The sequence below is a fragment of the Helianthus annuus genome, chromosome 5 (assembly GCF_002127325.2).
Source record: "Helianthus annuus cultivar XRQ/B chromosome 5, HanXRQr2.0-SUNRISE, whole genome shotgun sequence".
Classification (NCBI taxonomy): domain Eukaryota; kingdom Viridiplantae; phylum Streptophyta; class Magnoliopsida; order Asterales; family Asteraceae; genus Helianthus; species Helianthus annuus.
Window position 1 is genome coordinate 148628390 of NC_035437.2, and position 21724 is coordinate 148650113.

Sequence of the window (21724 nt, forward strand, 5' to 3'; positions counted from 1 at the left end):
TGATTTCGTGCGAAATTACCTTTTCAAACACAAACCCTATTTTTCTCGTACTACGTGCCCTGATCTAGCACTTCTAATACAAGACTCGATACAAGACGAAGTCGACAGACGTATGCACCAACAGAATTTCTTCTAATAAATGTTAATAACTGAAATTCAGTTATTTGTGTTGTTTCATCTTCCTGTAAGATTCAACGCGTTTTATTTTTAATTTTTGGCGTTTTGTTTTTAATGGCGTTTTATTTTTTATGGCGTTTTATCATATGATGGCGTTTTGAATATGAGGGGTAAAAATACCCTTTTACCCTTAATGAAGCGCGTCCCACCTAATAATATTGATGTTATTTACGAAAACGCCACTGCGCAATCTTGTCCATGGATTATTTTGATCGGACGATCCATAATCGTTCTCACCGTTCTCACACTTTTCACCGTTTTCTCCAAATCCCGACAATATATATATATATATATATATATATATATGGTAGGGTTCCAGCGTGAACAACCTCCTGCATGAACAGATCTGGACCCTTGATTTCCTTTTTAGTTGTTAAGGGTAGGATTGTAATTATATAAAAAATTAGATTTAAATCATTATTTTATTAATTGAATTAAGTTACATCTTTCCTATTTTAAATTCATTATCTACATTATGTTTTATTTATTAATAAGATAATTATCAAAACAAATAACAAATCACCAGATTTCAATTTTAATTTTTATTTCAGATTTTATCACCAGAATTCAAATTTTGATTTTTAAGATCCACGTAACCTTCATATTTCAACGGTATACAAATGTGTACTTGGATATAAATAGAACAGTACACATGTGTACTCAACATCGTACATATGTGTAATTAGCTACATAATACATACATAGAAACAATACCTGTAAAACTATTTTATATTTAACAAATTACAAGTTCCATGATGTTTTCCGAACCAAACAAAAAAACATATAATTACAAGTTCCAGTTTAGTAAAAACAATAAACCCAACATAATCGAAAAAACAAAAAACATAATCTTTTACAACTATTCGCCACGTTGTATTCTGAATCATCCTTATCGAGCAAGCAAACAAACATATGTGAATCTTCCTTATCGACCTCATACGTGAATCATCCTTATCGACCTTCAATCTCCACTTTTCTCGTTAACGACATCTCCTATAATAGCACAAAAAAAACTCAGCAACTAATACTTTGCATAATTCACAAGTGTACATCAACGACCTTACACATTCAATACACAAAAAATTCTAAGATATCACAAAAACAGACGTTATACACATGTATACATCGCGTTAAAATCAGAATACACATGTGTACATCGCATTAAAAACAGAGCAAAATCAGAATACACATGTGTACATCGCGTTAAAACCAGAGCAAAATCAGAATACACATGTGTACATCGCATTAAAAACAGAGCAAAATCAGAATACACATGTGTACATTGCATTAAACATTGTACTCAACACTGAAAACAAACACAAAACAGAAATATATTATAAAAATAAGAACAAAGTCACCATCAATCCTTTAACAAATGTATACAAAACTTAAAAATGAATTAAAAAAAGTTCAATCCCGATCAAACTGACAAGCATAAGACAATTAAATATAGAAAAATGTATTAAAATCATGTACAACAAGCCCTGATCATATACACATATAACTAGACCTTATGTTCTCCTAATCATTTCATCAAACACCTACAGTGCATTCTAAATTCACGTTAAATTCCAATACCAACCTAATAAGGTTTCAATTATAACACAAAATCAATAAACTGTCACTTATGACTTAACCTAATAACAAAATTAATAAAAAGAATGAACAACAATGAGAATTTGAGAGTAAGGAAAACTACTTGATCTGTTCGTTGATGGCGCCTTCGAATTCATCAGTGTACTTTTCTTCGATTCGGATCTGAAAAAAGATCCGGCAAAGATCAGAGCATCATCGATACACACTTGCGTGGCTGGAATTCCGGCGAAGATTAGAGCATCATCGATACACACTTGCGTGGCTGGGTTTTGTTGTTGAAGACATGACTACCGGCGGTGGCGGAGAAGTTAGGGTTCCGTCCGAGGATGTGAGCGATGATTTGAGGTCTGATCACTGATGTTTTGTTGTTGAAGACGTGACTACCGGCGGTGGGTTTTGTTGTTGAAGACGTGACTACCGGCGGTGGCGGAGAAGTTAGGGTTCCGTCCAGATCTAGGGTGTTTATGGAGACGGCGATAAAACGCGAGATCTGAGAGTTGTGAAGAGGAGAAACGATGGTTTCTTTTGATGTCGGCGAGTTCTTCGATTCCGGTGAAGGTGAGAGAGAGTTGGAGGTTGAAGAAAGTTTGAATATGTTGATTTGTGAGAGAGAACGAGATTTATGCAATCAATTTAAAATGGAAATTACACATATACCCTTTTGTATTTAATTAAATAGAAAAAATTAACCCTATAATTACCATCATGCCACTCATTTTAATCTCAAGATCATAAAAATTAAGGGCCCAGATCAGTTCACGCAGTTCACTTTGGAGAAATTGTTCACATTTGAACCTAATCCTCTCTCTCTCTCTCTCTCTCTCTATATATATATATATATATATATATATATATATTGGTTTATATAAGAATGTGACTATATGATTAAAATATATATTAGTAATAACACTAGGTTAGAACCATGTGTATTACACGGAATGAATAAATGTAATTTTATATACTAAATAATAAAAAAAAAAATATATCTTTAAAAATATCATTTATTAGACGGGTTGAATAAATGTAATTTTATATACCAAATAATAAAACAATGTATGTTTAAAAATCTCGTTTATTACATATGAGTTGAATAAATGTAATTTTATATATTAAATATTAAAAAGTTGTAATTTTAAGAACCCGTGTATTGTACGGGTTAAGTAAATTTAATTTTATATATTAAATAATAAAAAAGTTACATTTTTAGGAACCTCATGTGTTATATAGGTTGAGCACATGTAATTTTATATACCAAACAATAAAAAGTTATATCTTTATAAACCCTATGTATTATATAGATTGAATATATCTAATTTTATATACTACACAAAAAAGTTATATTTTAAAAACCCCGTGTATTACATGAGTTGCATAAATGTAATTTTGTATAGTAAAAAATAAAAATGTTATATCTATAAAAAAACCTCGTTTATTACATGGGTTGAATGAATCTAATAAAAAATGTTACATCCTTAAAAACCACGTATGTTACACGTGTTGAATAGATCTAAAAAAGAGTTATATATTTAAAAACCATGTGTATTACACATATTAAATAATGTAATTTTGTATATTAAATATTAAGAACGTCGTATCTTTAAAAAAAAACCCGTGTATAGTGGAGTTGAAAAATCTACCAAATATAAAAAAAATTGTATCCTTAAAAACCTGTGTATTACATGTGTTGAATAAATCTAATTTTACATAGCAAATGATAAAAAGTTATATTTTTAAAAACTTCGTGTATTATACGTATTATATAAATGTAACTTTGTATAGTAAATAATAAAAAAAAGTTATATTTTTAAAAACCCGCGTTTTACACGAGTTGAATAAATATAATTTTGTATACCAATTAATAAAAAAGTTATATTTTTAATAAATTAGGATAACATTTAATATTAATTTATTATTTATATATCTAATATAAGATAAGTAGGAAAGAGAAGTATTTGTTTTAAAAATATATTAAATTAACAATTTAGATTTGAGGATAATATTTTATTAAAGTATGATAAGATTTAATATTAATTTATTATTTATTTATTTATTTTAGTTAATATAAGATTAGTATAAATTTGAGAATACCTTCTATGAATCACATATGTCCAAAACTTAGTTTTTTTATTATAGTAGATAGATATGAATAAAAAGAAAATTGTTTTTTAGTTATTATCATCGTTATTTTAAATTTGGGTTACATCTTTATATTTTTATTTATTATTATTATTAATTAATTTTATAGTATGTTTAAATTGTGTTTTACTGGTAATATACCAAATTCTAGATGTATATTACAAAATATGGACCGTATCACGCAGGTTAATCGATCCATATAAAACACGTGTCGACAATCTTTTGAACATATTACCACAGTTATTATATAGGTTTCTATTGGTTGTTATACTGAGACTGTACCAACACCAAAATGAACCGAACCGATAACGATTGTATTCCCGCGCAACGCGCGGGCTAATTTTCTAGTTAAAAACGTGAATGGCATGTTTCAAAACATGTGTATATCTATATTTTAAGATGTTTAGCCTACGGTGCCATCACAAATCGATCTGACTTTGACTAAACAACATTAGTAGTGGTATCGGTACCCGGTATCATCAGAACAGTTACCAATTTTTGCTTTTATGGTCTTTCATTGATGTACAACGGTTGTTACAAAGACTGCCGGTGTACCGATACTACAATAAATCGAACTGATACTGACTAATTCTAGCTGCAATACACGGAAGAATTCCGCTAGTTGTTATTATTGTTATTATTATTATTATTATTATTATTATTATTATTATTATTATTATTATTATTATTATTATTATTATTATATCTGTAAATTTTTCAACGAGTGATTGTATTTCCTCTCTCACGCACACCCTATAAATAGTCTTCAATGCTTCCTCAATTTCCCACACACAAAAAACAAAATCTATCAAAACTATGGATACCAATATTGATGCTTCAGAAGTTATTGCTACTTCCAATGGCAATGTCATCTGCCCTCCCAAAACTGACACTGCTTGTTGTGTACAGTCATTCGCTGTACCGTTCAACCCGGCTGCCGAGGCCACGCTAGGCCGCCACCTAGCTCGTCGCCTGGTGCAGATCGGTGTCTCTGACGTTTTTTCTGTACCAGGTGACTTTAATTTAACTTTGTTGGATCACCTCATTGCTGAGCCCGGCCTCAACCTCGTTGGCTGTTGCAACGAGCTGAATGCAGGATATGCTGCCGATGGGTATGCTAGGTCCTGCGGCGTTGGTGCATGTGTGGTCACCTTCACCGTCGGTGGACTTAGCGTACTCAATGCCATAGCTGGTGCGTACAGTGAGAATCTTCCTTTGATATGTATCGTTGGTGGACCGAATTCTAATGATTACGGCACCAACAGAATTCTTCATCATACTATCGGATTGCCGGATTTCAGCCAGGAGCTACGTTGCTTTCAGACAGTCACTTGTTATCAGGTACAAATGTTGTAAGCCAACATGTGATGGTAATTTGAAGTATAAAACACTTATTTCATTTGTAGTAAATTTTACTGAGAAATTACAATACATATATGAGCTTAACTAGTTAGTTTTTAATGTAGGTTGTGGTGAATAACTTGGATGATGCCCATGAGCAGATCGACACTGCGATCTTGACTGCTCTGAAAGAGAGCAAGCCTGTTTACGTCAGCATAAGCTGTAATCTGCCAGCAATTCCTCATCCTACGTTTAGCCGAGAACCGGTTCCATTTTTGTTAGCACCCAAGTAAGTCCTACAAATATTATTTGAATTTTTTTATGTGTAGTTGGTTCTGACTTCAGGCATGGCCTGACCGTTAGGCTTTCCACTTTAGGCATGGACCTAGGGTCATCAAAAAATTAAAAAATAAGGGCCTCCATTTTTTAGTAAGTTATTATATATAGTACTAGGCTATCGCCCGCATCTATACGCGGTTTAACAAATGAAAATACTATGAAGTGTGTGTATATATATAGAGGCTAGTTAACGTACAAAATTGCTTAACGTACGATGCGTACACAATTCAGTATAAACATGTGAAATTTGGTTTATAACGTGCGACTTTCATTTCTATATATACATGCGACTTTCATATCTATAATGTGCGACTTTCATATATATATATATAGGGTAAGGTTCATGCGAGAACCGCGAGAACCAATGTGAACACAACCAAAAATAGCTAAAAAAACCTAAAAAAACCTACCCCCACCCCCAAAAAAAACCTAAACCCCCACCCCCCTCCCCAAACAAAAAAAACCTAAACACCCCCACCCCCAGCTAAAATGCTAAAAACTAAACCCCAAAAACCTAAAAAAATAAAAAAAAAATCAAAAATACACACACAAATTTTTTTTTTAATATTTTTTACATTAAAATCGCTACTTAAAAAAAATTGGCTACTAAAAGTAGCGATTTTTTGATAAAAAAATATTAAAAAAAATATGTGTTTTTTTAACTATTTTTAGGTATTTTTGATTGTGTTCACATTAGTTCTCGCGGTTCTCGCAATAAATGGGTGGTTTCTAACGGATCATTCTCATATATATATATATATAGGGGAAGGTTCAAATGAAAACCATTAGTTATTGTGAAAACTCGAAAACTAATTAAAAAAAGCCAAAAAAACATACAAAAAAATTTTTTTTTTAATTTTATTTTTGCAATCAAAATTTCGCAGGTTTTTTAATATAAAAAAAAATTTTCAAAAAAAAAAAAAAAAAAATTTTTTTGTGTAGTGCACATGTGTAATACTGCACATATGTATGTGTACTACACATGTGTATTATTACACATGTGCACTACACAAAAAAATTCTTATTTTTTTTTTTTTGAAAAAAAGTTTTTTTTATATATAAAAACTAGTGATTTTTATAAAAAAAAATTGAAAATTTTTTTTTTTGTGTTTTTTAGGTTTTTTTTAGTTAGTTTTCGAGTTTTCACAATAAAAGTGGTTTTCATTTGAACCATCCCCTATATATATATATATACACATGCGATTTTCATGTATACATACATGTGATTTCATTAATATACATGCGACTTTCATATATACAACGTGCAACTTTCGTATACATATACATGCGACTTTCATATAGCCGAGAACCAGTTCCATTGTTCGTAGCTTGGCCATATATAGTCACCACTCATGAGATCAGCCTAATGGATTAAAAGAACATTTGCCAAATGGACAATTTGTTGCTATTCTTTCTTAAAAGAAAAGATGTTAAAGAAAGCTCATTTTTCACAATCCACATAATCAAGTTTTAACATGCTACTGCTTGTATCAATATCTCAAAATTACAAAGCTAAATTTTTGGGAGAAATTAGCAATGTCATTAATATCAATAGTTATGAACTGACAGACAAGTGTTCATTTTTTCAAAATTTCAAACAATGGATATCATTAGTTAACTTAAATTTCATGCTTGAAGTGTGGATAGCCCGTGGTCATAGTAATAGACATTATTCAGTTGTGTCCCCTAGTTTTTTATTTAAAACCAAATCTCAACATATGCATTGTCATACGTTCTCTAGGTTAAATGTAAACTAAAACTTACCTCCTAAGTATTCACCTTTTGTGGCTCTCTGTTTTAGATGTGGTCATCAAAACAAACACTTTAATCCCTACGAACCTAGTAAATCTTAAACATTGTAGCTTGAATAGTAAAGTTGACACTTACCTTGGTGAAATGATACATCAAAAATCAGTTCCTAACTACAAAAAAAAAAAAAAAAAAAAATAGTTCATCAAACTAAAGGTTTATTCAACAATAATAGTGAAAAAGAACAAAATCAACCCCCCCCCCCCCCCCACACCCCACCCAACAGACACACAAAATAATAATAATAATAATAATAATAATAATAATAATAATAATAATAATAATAATAATAATCCTTAAAGGAAAATAGAACCGATAGAACAACTAGGACTCCATTAATTGACGGATTTAAAATCGAGAATAGAACCCAAACAAAACCAGTAAGCACTGACCATAATCAGTTTAGAAATCGATAAACAAGGAACCTGGTTTGGAGGTGATGTGCTAAAAGTAGTTTGCAATACATCAGGAGGCGATTGGAAAAAAGAACCTGTGAATGGGATAGTGAACACCAAAGCGATAAGAATCGTGTTTTTTTGGTTTTCAAGTTAGAACGTGGGTCACAAACCAGGTCATAGGATCCGCGCGTCCATGACCTGTAAACTAAAACAAAGTCTTTAAATAGAAGAACAAAAAACAACAAAAGACACAAAAAACCATATACTTGTTAACATCAGAGTGAGTAAAAACATTACTTTCATCCTTTTTAATGCCTAGAACATTCAAAATTTGAATTTTAGGTTAATCAAATGAGTCAATGGACTGAGAAATGACTATTCTTTACTTTTTTCCTTAAAAATATTTAGTAAAATGAGCGAAGTCAAAGAGCCAAAACGTATAATGTGATCCCAATTGACGGATTTAATTTCATAAAATAATAAAGGCAATCTGTATAGACAGAGAGCATGTTTGGCTAAGCTTTTCCAACCAACTTATTAATTTATTGACTTAATCAAAAAGCCAATAAGGAGTTTTAGTGTTTGGCAAATGCAAAAGTCCTTTTCAAAATGACTTTTTGAGAAGAATAAAAAGTCATCAAAAAGTCATTTTTGAAAAGTTAAAATGTTGTGACTTTTTGAACTGACTTATTGACTTATTAGCTTTTAGTCATTTTACATCAATAAGCTAAACCAAACACTTTTTAAAAAACAACTTATCGACTTATTGGCTTTTCTCACCCCATAAGCTTATCCAAACACTTTTTTTTTAAACTTCTTTTTCAAAAAGTCATAAGTCAATAAGTCCTTTTCCCAAAAGTCATTTTTAACTTAAATAAGTTTAGCCAAACATGCCCAGATTCAACAAATAAAGGAAAAAATAGTTTCAATATCAAGTACAAATCATCAAAATGAACTTAATCATAAGCATATGCAATTATTTCAGTTACATAAATGCAATCTAAGAGTGTTTCAGTTATCGATCAAACAACGTTAACATCAATAGAAAGTTTAATCATAGAAAATAAAAAAAAACTATTACGTACCTTTTTGAGGATTTAGAGGATACTATCGTCTGCGTCTGAATAACCATAATTAACAACCATACACATACATAGAAGTCATTTCACGGAATTCATAATATCAAATTAACGCACAAACAAACAACAACCATAAAGAGATTCCCCTTGATGGCCTTATAGCATATTCAACCTCAAACAACCTACTTCTACAGTGAAGATATTGACACCCCTATTATACTCGGTCCTACATAAACATGAGCATCAACTTGAAAACAGCGATTCGATACAGATGGAAATACAAGACATATTGATTTTAAGGCAAGTCAAACACGACGCCTTCTTCATTACAAACAACAATCGTTTCCCTATTGAAAAAATACAAAAAATTTCACTCGCGAGAATGGATAAAAAAACAAATGTGTAATAAAATACATTTACCTGGTTAGAAACATCTTCAACTAAGTTCAACGGCTTGATAGATCTCTGCAATTGATGGTCAACACTTTAGTGGTGAAGATGAAATTGCAAAATCAAGTAATCAAAACTACAAATAAAAAAATAAACAGGTCTTTAAGATAATAAATTGCTAATAAAGTACAAACCTCTAATGCTGATATCATTTAGAACCCAAGTAATCCATGATTCCATAATGCCTAGATTTCAATTCCTACATAAGAAATGCCTAAAAAGCAACAATAGATTAATACTATGAGAAATTAATTACAAAGAAAGTACGAACCTTTATTGTTGGTGTCAATTAAAACCTCATGAATCCATTATGCTCGTATTTGAGCATGGCGAAATCAAACAACGACAATATGAAAATACACAAAAACAATCAACATGAGATAATTCCTGAAAAAACTAAAATGGGTAATTAGATAAATGATAAACATGAAAATGGTCAATCAAACAACGAAAATACAAAATAATAATATACGATTCGAAAATAGTTCTAACCTTCAATCGTTGCAACATTAGAGAGAGATCTAGGGTTTGCGAGTGTTAAAATGGAGGAGATGAATTAGATATGGATCTGGGATGAGAGAAAACACATGAAAAAATGCAATATTATTCGCGTCACAGTAGTTGAATTATGTACGTACTTTGAGCTTATGAAGGTTTTTTAATGGTGTACCTGTAGGATGAGTAATAAGATGGGTTTGGAAGCGGCAGTTGAAGCTGCAGCAGACTTCTTGAACAGAGCAGTAAAGCCTGTAATGGTAGGTGGACCTAAACTACGCGTTTCACAGGCGTGCCAGGCATTTGTTGAATTGGCAGACGCTTCTGGCTATGCCCTTGCGGTAACGCCAGCAGGAAAAGGACTAGTTCCAGAGCACCATTCTCATTTCATTGGGACATATTGGGGAGCTGTAAGCACATCATACTGTGCAGAAATTGTTGAATCGGCTGATGCTTACATCTTTGTTGGCCCTGTATTCAATGATTACAGCTCTGTAGGTTACTCTCTCCTTCTTATAAAAGAGAAAGCACTGATTGTTCACCCCAACCGGGTCATAGTCGGAAACGGGCCTGCTTTTGGTTGTGTTGCTATGAAGGATTTCTTGCAAGCTCTAGCCAAACGGATTAAGAAAAACACGACTGCATACGAAAACTATCATAGGATTTTTATCCCTCAAGGGCGTCCTCAGAAAGGTGCTCCTAGGGAGCCATTAAGGGTCAATGTTCTATTTGAACACATACAAAAGATGTTGTCTGGTGACACAACTATAATTGCTGAAACAGGAGATTCCTGGTTCAATTGCCAGAAACTAAAACTGCCACAAGGATGTGGGTAAGCATCAAATAGGGCCAGTTATAAACAAGCCATGTCGTTCTTGAGCTAGCTCGAGATTAGCTCACTAAAAGCTAGAATCAAGCCGAGGTTAAATGGGCACAAGCCTAAAATAAGCTCGTTTAATAAGCCCGAGCTCGGGCTTGAGCTCAACGAATATGTTAAAAATATATTTATATAATTGTTATGATATATAAAACTATGATAAAAATAAATAAATAATATATATTATGTTATATCTAAAAAATATAATTATAAATATGTATATAAATTAATTAATAAATAATAAATGCGCAGAGCCCAAGCCGATCTCGAGCTTAAACAACTACTCATGAACTGAGCTCGAGCTTTAGACACAGTGCTTGAGCCGAGCCTGGGCACATTTTTTTATCATTGCATTTTGATTATTAAAAATCGGCCTTGTAGGTATGAATTCCAAATGCAATATGGAACGATTGGATGGTCTGTTGGTGCTACTCTTGGCTATGCACAGGCAGCCACTAATAAGAGAGTGATAGCTTGCATCGGCGATGGCAGCTTTCAAGTATATACAACTTAATCTTAATCTCATTGATGATCTAATCAATTTTTTTAATCGATTTGTTTTTATTAGGTTACAGCTCAAGATGTGTCCACAATGCTGCGATGCGGGCATAAATCCATCATCTTCCTGATAAACAATGGTGGTTACACCATTGAAGTAGAAATCCATGATGGGCCTTACAATGTGATCAAGAATTGGAACTACACTGGATTGGTTGATGCAATCCACAATGGTGAGGGCAAGTGCTGGACTACAAAGGTAAGATCGTTATTTAGATTCGTTTAGTTATAAACAAGTTGACTTAGATTATGTTTTAGATCTACCTGATCAATTAGATAAATATATAAAACTTAAACTTGAAAGAAAATGAAACAATTTAGACCGTTATATATAGAACATGTTTATTAACTTTGTCACCTTGGATGATTGTTCACAATTAACTTTGTTGAAATCTGAAGGTGTTTTGTGAAGAAGATCTAATAGAAGCAATAGAGACTGCAACGGGAGCTAAAGAGGATTGCTTGTGCTTCATTGAAGTGATGACTCACAAGGATGATACTAGCAAAGAATTGCTTTTGTGGGGTTCAAGAGTTTCAGCTGCTAACAGCCGTTCTCCAAACCCTCAGTAAAATTTATTGGGTTTTACCCGCTTTACTCCTTTGTTATTCTACTATTGGAATTCAAATAATGGTACATTTGTATTGTTGTGGTTATTACAAGCATCTTTTATCTATTTTTGTTTAACAATTTAAATTACATCACGAACCCTTGACCTCAATGGAAGCAACATCTTAACTCAAATGGTTTTGCCAATTAGACCTAACCCTCACCCCATCCTTTATCTATTGTATTGAAGTGTTTTCTAAGGCGTTTGAAATTTTAGAAAGTTAATGTAGGTATAGATCATATACAAACAGGTATATTTGTACAAACTGTAAGAACCAACAGTTTAATGACACGTGACCTCAACTAAAAAATTGATTTAAAGGTATTTTAGACTTTTTATACCCTTTTATTTATATCTAATTAAAAACAATAATTAAAGTATCCTTAAATTCATGCAAAATTAATTCAAATCCTAATCTATTCTTCATCAGCATCAACAACACTAGCATCAACAACACTGTATTCAGCATCATCGGCAGTATCGTAATCATCACATCATCAACATCAGCACCTTAATCAACACGCTAACACCACCGTCAACACATCCGACAATAACATCCAACACCACCACCGTCAGCACATCCCTCGTAATCAGCATAATACTGTAATCAACACCGTAATCAGTACAATTTCATTTTTTTTTAATTTTATAAACCATAGATACTATTATATAACTAATAGGATTTCATTTTTTTTTAATTTTATAAACAACACATACTGTTACATACTAGCACAATTTCATGTTTTTGTTTTAATTTTGTAAATAGTACATACTATTACATAACTAGTAGAAAAAGTTTATTCCAAATAGGCTCCCAACAGTAACACAATAGGAAAAAATAGCAACAAATAAGAATTACACAACTAAATAAAAACTTAAGTAAAGATTTAAAATCAACACAATACATTTTTCATATTAGCACATTACAACTACATAACTAGCAAAACTATAAAACACATTTTTATAACTTTTTTAAAAGTCACTTTCATAAATAAAAAAAGTATAGCAACATGGTGCTCATGTTAAAGATAAAAAAATACTTGATTTTATGGTAAATAATTTTTTTTTTCAAAAAATAATGAAGTATATAAAAGTTATTTTAGTTTAAAAAACTTTGTAGAAATAATATTTAATAGGAAATGGCTAAATGACTAAAATAACCCTAACTTTATAGTATTAATGATTAGAGTAAACTTGGTAGATAGTCTTTGTGGTTGGTAAATTTCACCTTTAGTTCTTATCTTTTTAAAATTACATGTATGCTCCATGTGGTTTGTTCAGTTGTTACTCGGATAATCCCTGAAGTGGATAGAGGTTAATTTTCTCAATGGGTATGGAATGACAAAACTACCCTTACTATTAAATATAATAACTTAAAACATTAAAAGAAATATATTATTTATTTATTTAATTAATTAAGTGGCCCCCACTATCAGCATCTTCATCACTAACCCACCCCCAATCTCACCCTAACCATCAACAGACGAGATGTAATTCTTGTGTAATTTCAATAACAAGAAATACAAAAACAAAACCCCCAATCTCACCCTCAACAGATCCCAACAACATCTTGTCTCCCTCTCTCTCTCTCCCTCTCTCTTCCTTAAACTTGTTAGCTCATTCTCCAACATCAATACATGTACTGCCGGAAATCTAAGGTGGTAGGAATATCGCAACCTTTAGATATGAAAACACCGGTGGATCAATGTGGGGGAAAACGGTGAGATGCATAATGGTCAGACTTGAAATGTCGGAAAACTTAAACAACACCACGCTATCCGTCATTGGAAAAACGACCAACATTCGTGTGCTAAAAGACTCGCTTCTACCCTATACATCATTTGCTCAGGTTAGAAAAACCACCACCAATTATCATCAGATTTGAAAACCACAACCATTAATTTCGTATTAAACAGCAAACTACTACTAGGGGTGAGCAGAAAACCGAAATAATGGAACCGTAACCAAAATAACCGACAAAATCGAACCAAAACAAAAACCAACGGTTTGGTTTTCAGATTTTTAATAACCGAAAATTTCAGTTCAGTTTTTGGATAACCATTTTCAATAATCGAAAAAAACCGAACCGAACTGAACCGATAAGTTACAATCCATATAATTTTAAGTTTAAGTTTAAGTTGTTTAAATGTTTAACCCAATGCTAGCAGAAATTATTAATTTTATTCTTGAATGTTTAGTGTTTATAATAAAAACATTACATGTTTATTTATAATCGAAGTGATCTATTTATTGCCTACAAGAAATAACAAAATTTTATATAAAAATTAAATGATCTTCAAATTATTATAAAAGAAAATGTCTTATTAAAAACTTTAGAGAAACATAAAAATAGATTAGAAGGTTATGTTTATGTAAACAATATTAATTAAAGAAGTTAACGATAATAACTTAAATGCAAACACATAATAAATATTCTTATATTTTAAATTATACTTTATATATGTTTTTTTGAATCTTACATAATTTTTCTCTAAAAACCGAAATAACCGAAAAAACGAACCGACATAAAAACTGAAAACACCAAAATCGAAAAAACCGAAACCATACGGTTTTAAAAAGCCAAAAACCGACATTTCGGTTTTGGTTTTGATTTTACCCAAAAACCGAACCGAACGAAACCGTGTACACCCCTAACTACTACCGCCGACGTCGACTTTGAAGGTGGTGTGCAGGTCGAGGAGCCACTGTAGGTGCGGTGAGTTTGAAGTAGAATTGTCTTGTGGTGGTCAATGATGGTTGGTGTTTGTGGCGTTAGTGGTTTGTCGGAACCGGAATCGGTAGTGGTGGCCGGCAATGGTTGGTGTTTGTGGTGATGTTGTGATGTTGGTTTGATGGCTAGAAATGTCAAGAGAGACAGAGAGGACTTGAATTTTAATATATATACTATTTTTTATGTTATTAATTCTTAGTTTTAGGTTTTTAATGTTTTATATACAGTTTTTTTTTATGATAAGAGTAATTTTGTCATTTCACTTAACTGAGAAAACTAACCTCCATCTACTTTAGGGACTATCCAAGTAACAACTTAGCAAACCACATGGAACATACATGTAATTTTGAAAATGTGAGGATTAAAGGTGAAACTTTACCAAACCACAGGGACTATCCGTACATTTTACTCTAATGATTAATTATAGGGGTTTTATTTTTAATCAATACAAACCCTTGATTTAAAAAAAAAAAAATCCTTATTTTTAAAGGGTTTTCTTTTAATTCTCCTATACATAAATTATAGGTAATTTAATTTAATTTAATAACAAATAAAATTAGTTAATTCATATCTGACACGTCAAAAATGATTCATTATTAATTTCATCTTGTATTTGATGTATCTTGGCTAAACCCCTTGACTTGAAGCTAAACCTAATCGGTAAAAATTACAAACATCTTACATAAACTCTTGATGTCTAACGGTGATACTGATAATAATTCGTCATGATAACAACTAAGTTTATCACCTATGCCACGTTGCGGCGAACTTCTTTTGTTATTTAGTCTGTGTTTACATGTGTTTTAAAATCATTACGAGCGCGTTGCACATGGAACCACTAACAAGAATAAAAAGAAAATGTAAAAAACTGTAAAAAATAATCGAAAGAAAATCAACCAAAAAAGTTGGAGTTTTTTTTCCTAAAGTGGTGTTGGAGGAAAAACTATTTACCATTTTAGTGTTCTCTAAAAACTATTTACTAAAATAGTGTTTTAATTACTCTTTATTAATTTTTTATAGACTCCTTTATCTATTATCACAAGTAATTAAAAAAAGGGCATACTTCCTTCCGATGTTTTAGTCTAATCAGTTCCCCCATTGTTAAACTGAATTACCATCCCGTTGAATCGACATCACTAATTTAAAGACCTACTTCGATTACGAAACAAATATTTTCATCTTCATGATTGATTGAAACACTATTTTATTAAAGCTAATGGAATAGTTTGTATGCTTGCGACATCTGAATCTACCATCTATTTCTGTTCACATATTTTAACTTTGAGTAGTTTGTTTGCGAATTCACCACAATGTTGGATTCTTTTTTAACTATAACATTGCCATCCATTGACTATATGGAGTTTGACTTTAAACAATTTTATTTGTTTTTTTTTTATTTCACCCAAAAGTTATATTCTATATGAACCACACTATCATCTATTGCATTTTTTTTTAATCCATAGACATTTTGTTTGTTTGTGACTTCACAACAGAGTTTGATTTTTTTAATAGAAGGCATTTAATTTTTTACAACTAGAATGCTTTCATATTTTTTTACTTTGAACATAATGCCATAAAGTTTGAACTGTCACAGTACGTTGATCCAGAAAATGAAATATAATAATCGAAAAAGAAAATGAAATATTATGAATTGCAAAGAAAAAAATTAATGATAAAAAACAGTAGTACAATGTGTTGATGGAAAATAGTGTATATATATTGGATTAATTGAATAAAAAGTAAAAAATATGAACCTACGGAAACCAGAAGGGAATTGGGCCTTTTTCTTTAATCCAATAAATAAATAAATGAAACTATGAAAAAGTTAATAAAAAGCAATTAAAACACTATTTTGGTAAATAGTTTTTAGAGAACACCAAAATGGTAAATAGTATTTCCCTAAACACCACTTTGGGAAAAAAAAACTCAAAAAAGTTGTATGTTAATGATGTTGTTCGTATGAAACCCGTGGTCAGAGATGAGCAAATAATATTGGGTACCGTTACCGAATTTCCCGAACAGAAGGATCCTAAGTGTTTTGGTCAAAAATTACCGAAGCAATTAAGTGATCAAATTAGTTAAGTGAGGTAGTGTGCTTAAAAGGTGTGTCGAAAATATTCAAGTTAAATTGTTTGCAAAAAACAGTTTAAGGATACGGCTCAGGATACAGAGCCGTATTTATGATCAAACAATGAGCAAAAAAGGTAAAGGGTGACACAGGATATACGAGGAAAGCCCTTGATCAATCTAGATCGCCGGCACAAAACCTCGGGAGCTGACAATCGCAATTGGCTTGTTCTTCTATTACTTCAAATGTCAGGATACAGTGCAGAATATGATGCGGATCAACTAGGTGTTACAACGTGATTTGATTACAAGTGTTGGTGTGTAGTGATTGCTAGTAACTAGAGAGTAAAGTGTGCGAATGAAAGTGAGTGCCTTAACTTGATCCGATCATACTATTTATAGTTAAACGAAAACAACCAACTCTCCTAATAAACCAGGATGCTCCGAATATTCCCAAGTAAACGCTGCAGTCCTGGTCTTTCGGGATCAACGTCTCTATTTCAACTGATTTGCCCGAGTCTTGGGGGGAAGAAGTCTTCTTGAACGTTGGAGACTTGTAACTCTTATTCTGCACGTGATTAATTTAGTCAATACCAGGATATCGCACTAGGATGTTACCAATATCCTGATCCGGTATCCTGATCACAAGTAAACAATCAAAAGCAGAATATTTTCCAGGATATATGTTCAGAAAATGACCCATAACAATTGTCCCCAAATATATCTGTTGGTATACCAATCCAACGGATATATTTCAAAACCTTATCTCGCAAACCGAGGCAATTAAAACGAGATGACGGTCAAGATAGCAATGTGTAACTTCCAATGCGGTTTTCACTCGATGGATATCTACTACGCCCCTATATCTTCTCTCTTTTTGTTTGAAAACCAAATATCATCAACAGAGTCTCCAGGTAATTTCTTACTTCTTCTTCATTTCCTGTCAATTTCTTTTCCTTTACTTGCAATGGCCACTAGAACTTTTTCTCAAACCGGCGAATCGTCCGAGACCTTTGTCCAGCAAAATCTTCTTAAAAATCCCGAGAAGGAGATTTGTGCTTTTGATAACGCGGACATTGCAGCGCTGAGAGCCTCCGGCGCTTTCCCTGATGGCACGGTCTTTAGACCATTTGATCGATCAATTCGATCAGACGTTTCTTCTACTGATTGGGTCTGCTTCCCGGCATACCCTTTCTCGCTAGGTCTTTGGTACCCATTTCCCGAATTCATGATGCAATTCTTCCGAACCACTGGTATTTCCTTTGCACAGACCATGCCGATGGTTTGGAGAGTACTGATTGTACTCAACCAAATCAAAAATCTTCATTGCCCTGACCTCTGTATTGAGGATATCCCGATCGCTTATCGCCTCCGATCACACGGTTCCAGTCGGTTCTTGCTTTTTTCTACTTCTAGCAAACCCCTTATACTTAAAGCCACCAAGAATGAGGACGGATGGCAACGTAAATTCTTCTTCGTCAAATGAGACTCCATTTATGAGGGTGCTAACCTTCCGGTGGAGTGGTTAACCACCGGTAGGGTTTAAAGTTTTTAGAAATATCCTCAGATTCTTCCGAGCCTTTATCTCTCGTGATATTTCCTTCTTTGGCTATTATGCAGTGAATTACAAAGAAGTAGCTCCTCCTACTGCAGAATCCGAAAAAAGAATCGAAGCAGTCTATCAGTTACCTGAAGGTGACAGGAGTTTTTCTACACATATCCCAAGTTCCAGCCAATATTCATCATCTGAAATGTCTGGTAAGAGTTACTTTGCAATATAATTAATTAATGCAATATAACGAAAGAGTAATAAGGATTTAGAATTTCCCCTTTATGCACCACCAGCCAAGATCCTAGAGGTTTTCGATCTTGAGGAGCTGGATAGTTATTCCGACCATGTCCAAGTCAAGAAGGAACCCAGTCCCAAGGCTACGGCTTCATCTAAGCTCAACAGCTCCAAAGCCATCGTCATACCCACACCTTCGCCAGCCACAAAGCCCCGGGATTCAAATTCTCGCAAGAGGAAAGAGACTGATTCACCCACCATCTCTGACACATTCCCTTATGAGAATCATGGGTTCATTGAGGCAAGCGGGTTTATGACCTCCTTTCTTAATCAGGTATAAATTCCCATTCCACATCCTGCACATATATGTCAAACCTATATTCTAGTTTTCATTATACCTGTGTTTCTGGATATAGGGCCTCGAGCATTTAGTTCATTTGTATCAAGAATCCTGTGGGCTCATCAAAACACTCGAGTCCAAGCTGAAGAAAGCTGAGGTTACCATTTCCGATCAAGGCATGATTGCTGCAGCCAAAACTCAACATTACGAAGACAAGTTCAAGGCCATGACTCAGGAGCACCAAGCCGCTCTCAAAAAAGCCACTTGCGAAGCCCAAACCCAAATGGATGCTCTGCATGCCCAACACGAGCAGGATATGGCTACTTACCGGGAAAACCTCAAAGGTTCTGTTGTTATCTCTCTCTTGCAGGCTCGGATAAAAATGGCTCACGAGGCCAAAGCTCTAGGCTTCGAATGTCCTTCTTGGAACGTCGATGCTTGGGAGACCAAGCTAAAAACTCTTGGAGGCCATCCCATAGAGCATCCCGTTAAGTCTGCAGCTGCAGGATCTCCAAAGGCGATGGAAAAATTATCAGGTACCGGTGACAAGACTGAGAAGGATATTCAGGCCGATCCTGAGGCGAATGCTGGTGAAGATGCGATGAATGAAGAAGGCGTTACCCCCTAAAACTCGTTTCTTTTAAATTTGATGCTTATGTTTGAATAATTTTACTTCTTATCCTATGAACAATTTCTACTTTTGCATTAAAACGACTTGATAGCCGAAGGTGGATGGGTCCTAGGCTTTAGGATGAAGCCTTCGGTTATCAACTAGTATTGCTTATTTCAGATAATTTCATCTTTCGATTTACTTGCTGTTGTCTTTCAGTTTTTATTATGCATTGCAAAGTTTAAACTTTAGTATCCAAAATCAGTGCCATTATTTTTGAAAATATCTTGATCTGTATACTCAGTAATATCCCATGGATACTTTTCGTCTAATAAGATTTCTCAAAGTTCAAATAAAAATTCACAAAGAGAAAAGGACAGTTGGTTTTACAAAGTTAATCTTGATAATACTTGTTTGACTAGAGTTTTATTTTTCGACCCAAGTGATATATCCCAAATATTCTAACCAAATATCCTGAATCACATCCTGAGAACATATTTCGAGAACATATCCTAAAGATATATCCTAATCAGGATACTTAAACTTTAAACATGGTTTCTAAAGTTCAAACAAGTTGTGTAAGATTCACAAAGGAAAGATCATACCAGGAATAGAGTGTAACCCTAGTACCAAACTTCAATCCTTCTTGTAATTCCTTCTACTAAGATGTCCCCAGTCTTAGTGCACTGGGTTTAAATCTGACTCTTTGTGCCTTACATAATCACCTTAGGAGAAATGTCCCCTGTGCACGAAATCTTCCAACACTTAGAAAATTTTTTTAGATTCATGTTCAACTGCATAGACAGTTCTTGTGTTACTCGGGTAAAACCCGAAAACATTCTGGAGATAAATCCTTAGTACCTTGGAGTAAACCCACAAGTATCCTAGGGAAAATCCCAAATTCTCATGCGCTATAGGTGGGAGTGTATAAACTCCAAGACTTAGAAAGGTGAAAACCTTTAAACCTTAGAAAGTATGAAAATACCCTTTCGTGAGAGAGGGTGATCAATCCTCATATACCTTAAGGGTCCAGGATATAGCCAACAGTGACGAAATTGTCAGCCACTTTTACATGAACTGGTCCTGCCACCTTGAACTATCCCTGGACAACTTGCGCTCCAGGCGGGGTGTTTAAACCCAATTCGTGAGAAAGGTGAATACCTTTAAACCTATGAAGGGATCAGGATCCCTTATACGTCAGAGAGGGGGCCAATCCTCTAATCTATCGAAGTATCCTGAATGTGTATCCTAGAGCTATATCCCGAAGCATATTCTGCAAAAAAATTGTAAGCTAAGGTGGGTGTTAGCGTGGCTAACACCCCTCCGATGCTTAAGTCAGTAACGGGTTCAAAACAATAAATAATATTAAACATAGTAAAAGAGATAATATTCATACCATCCTGAGTTAGAAATTAAATTCCTAACTCACTTGAAATAGAGCTTCAAATGTATAGCATTCCAAGATCTTGGTAGCATATCCCCCTCATATTCTTGAGTCGGTATGCTCGTTTCCCTGATTCCGATTCAATCTCATAGGGTCCTTCCATTTTGGGGCCAGCTTTCCGTCAGCAGGATTAGTAGTATTCTGAAAAGCTTTTCTTAATACCCAGTCTCCAACCTGGAACCTCCTAGTCCTTATATTCTTGTTATATGCTTTAGATATCCTTTGTTGATATGCTGTCATCCTTAGCCTTGCTGCATCTCTTGTATCATCAATAGTATCCAATTCCTGGCATATGATTTCAGGATTCTGCTCAGGATCCCGGAGGCTGGATCTTGCTGTAGGTATTACCATTTCAGTCGGGATCACCGCTTCTGCTCCAAATACCAAGGAAAACGGGGATTGGCCAGTTGCACTTTTTATCGTCGTTCTATCAGCCCACAAAACAAAGGGTAATTCTTCTGCCCATTTTCCTTTTTTGGCTCCCAGTTTCTTTTTCAGGTTGTTGACAATTATCTTGTTTGAGGATTCTGCTTGTCCATTCGCTTGAGGATGTACTGGTGTGGATGTGATCATTTTGATTCCCCAACTCTTGCAGAAGTCAGTAGTCCTCTTACTTATGAATTGAGATCCATTGTTACAAATTATTTCAGCTGCTACACCAAATCTAGTCAGTATATTCCTCTTTCTGAAGGATACCACTTCCTGATCTCTAACTTGAACAAATGCTTCAGTTTCAACCCACTTAGAGAAATAATCAGTCATTACCAGCATGAAGACTTTTCCTCCTGGAGCTTTTGGCAATTTTCCTACTATATCCATTCCCCATTTCATGAACGGCCAAGGAGATACAATAGGATATAATGGCTCTTCAGGCTGATGTAGT

The 21724-nt window shown here is 33.6% G+C and overlaps 1 protein-coding gene across 1 annotated transcript; it reads left to right on the top strand.

The window, feature by feature from the left end:
- Positions 1 to 4688: 4688 nt before the first annotated feature.
- On the top strand, positions 4689 to 11927 carry LOC110941698 (pyruvate decarboxylase 2). Its single transcript, XM_022183358.2, has 6 exons — positions 4689 to 5250; positions 5376 to 5539; positions 10002 to 10652; positions 11079 to 11196; positions 11266 to 11454; positions 11655 to 11927. Exons 1-6 carry the CDS (start codon positions 4726 to 4728, stop codon positions 11823 to 11825), a joined length of 1818 nt encoding a protein of 605 aa, XP_022039050.1. The 5' UTR covers positions 4689 to 4725; the 3' UTR covers positions 11826 to 11927.
- The last annotated feature ends 9797 nt before the right edge of the window (positions 11928 to 21724 follow it).

Excerpts from the sequence above, each read along its gene's own strand:
- LOC110941698 (XM_022183358.2), top strand. The coding sequence starts at position 4,726 with ATGGATACCAATATTGATGCTTCAGAAGTTATTGCTACTTCCAATGGC. Across the intron at positions 5,251-5,375 it reads AGACAGTCACTTGTTATCAG|GTTGTGGTGAATAACTTGGA; the intron begins GTACAAATGTTG and ends TTTTTAATGTAG. Across the intron at positions 11,197-11,265 it reads TCGGCGATGGCAGCTTTCAA|GTTACAGCTCAAGATGTGTC; the intron begins GTATATACAACT and ends TGTTTTTATTAG.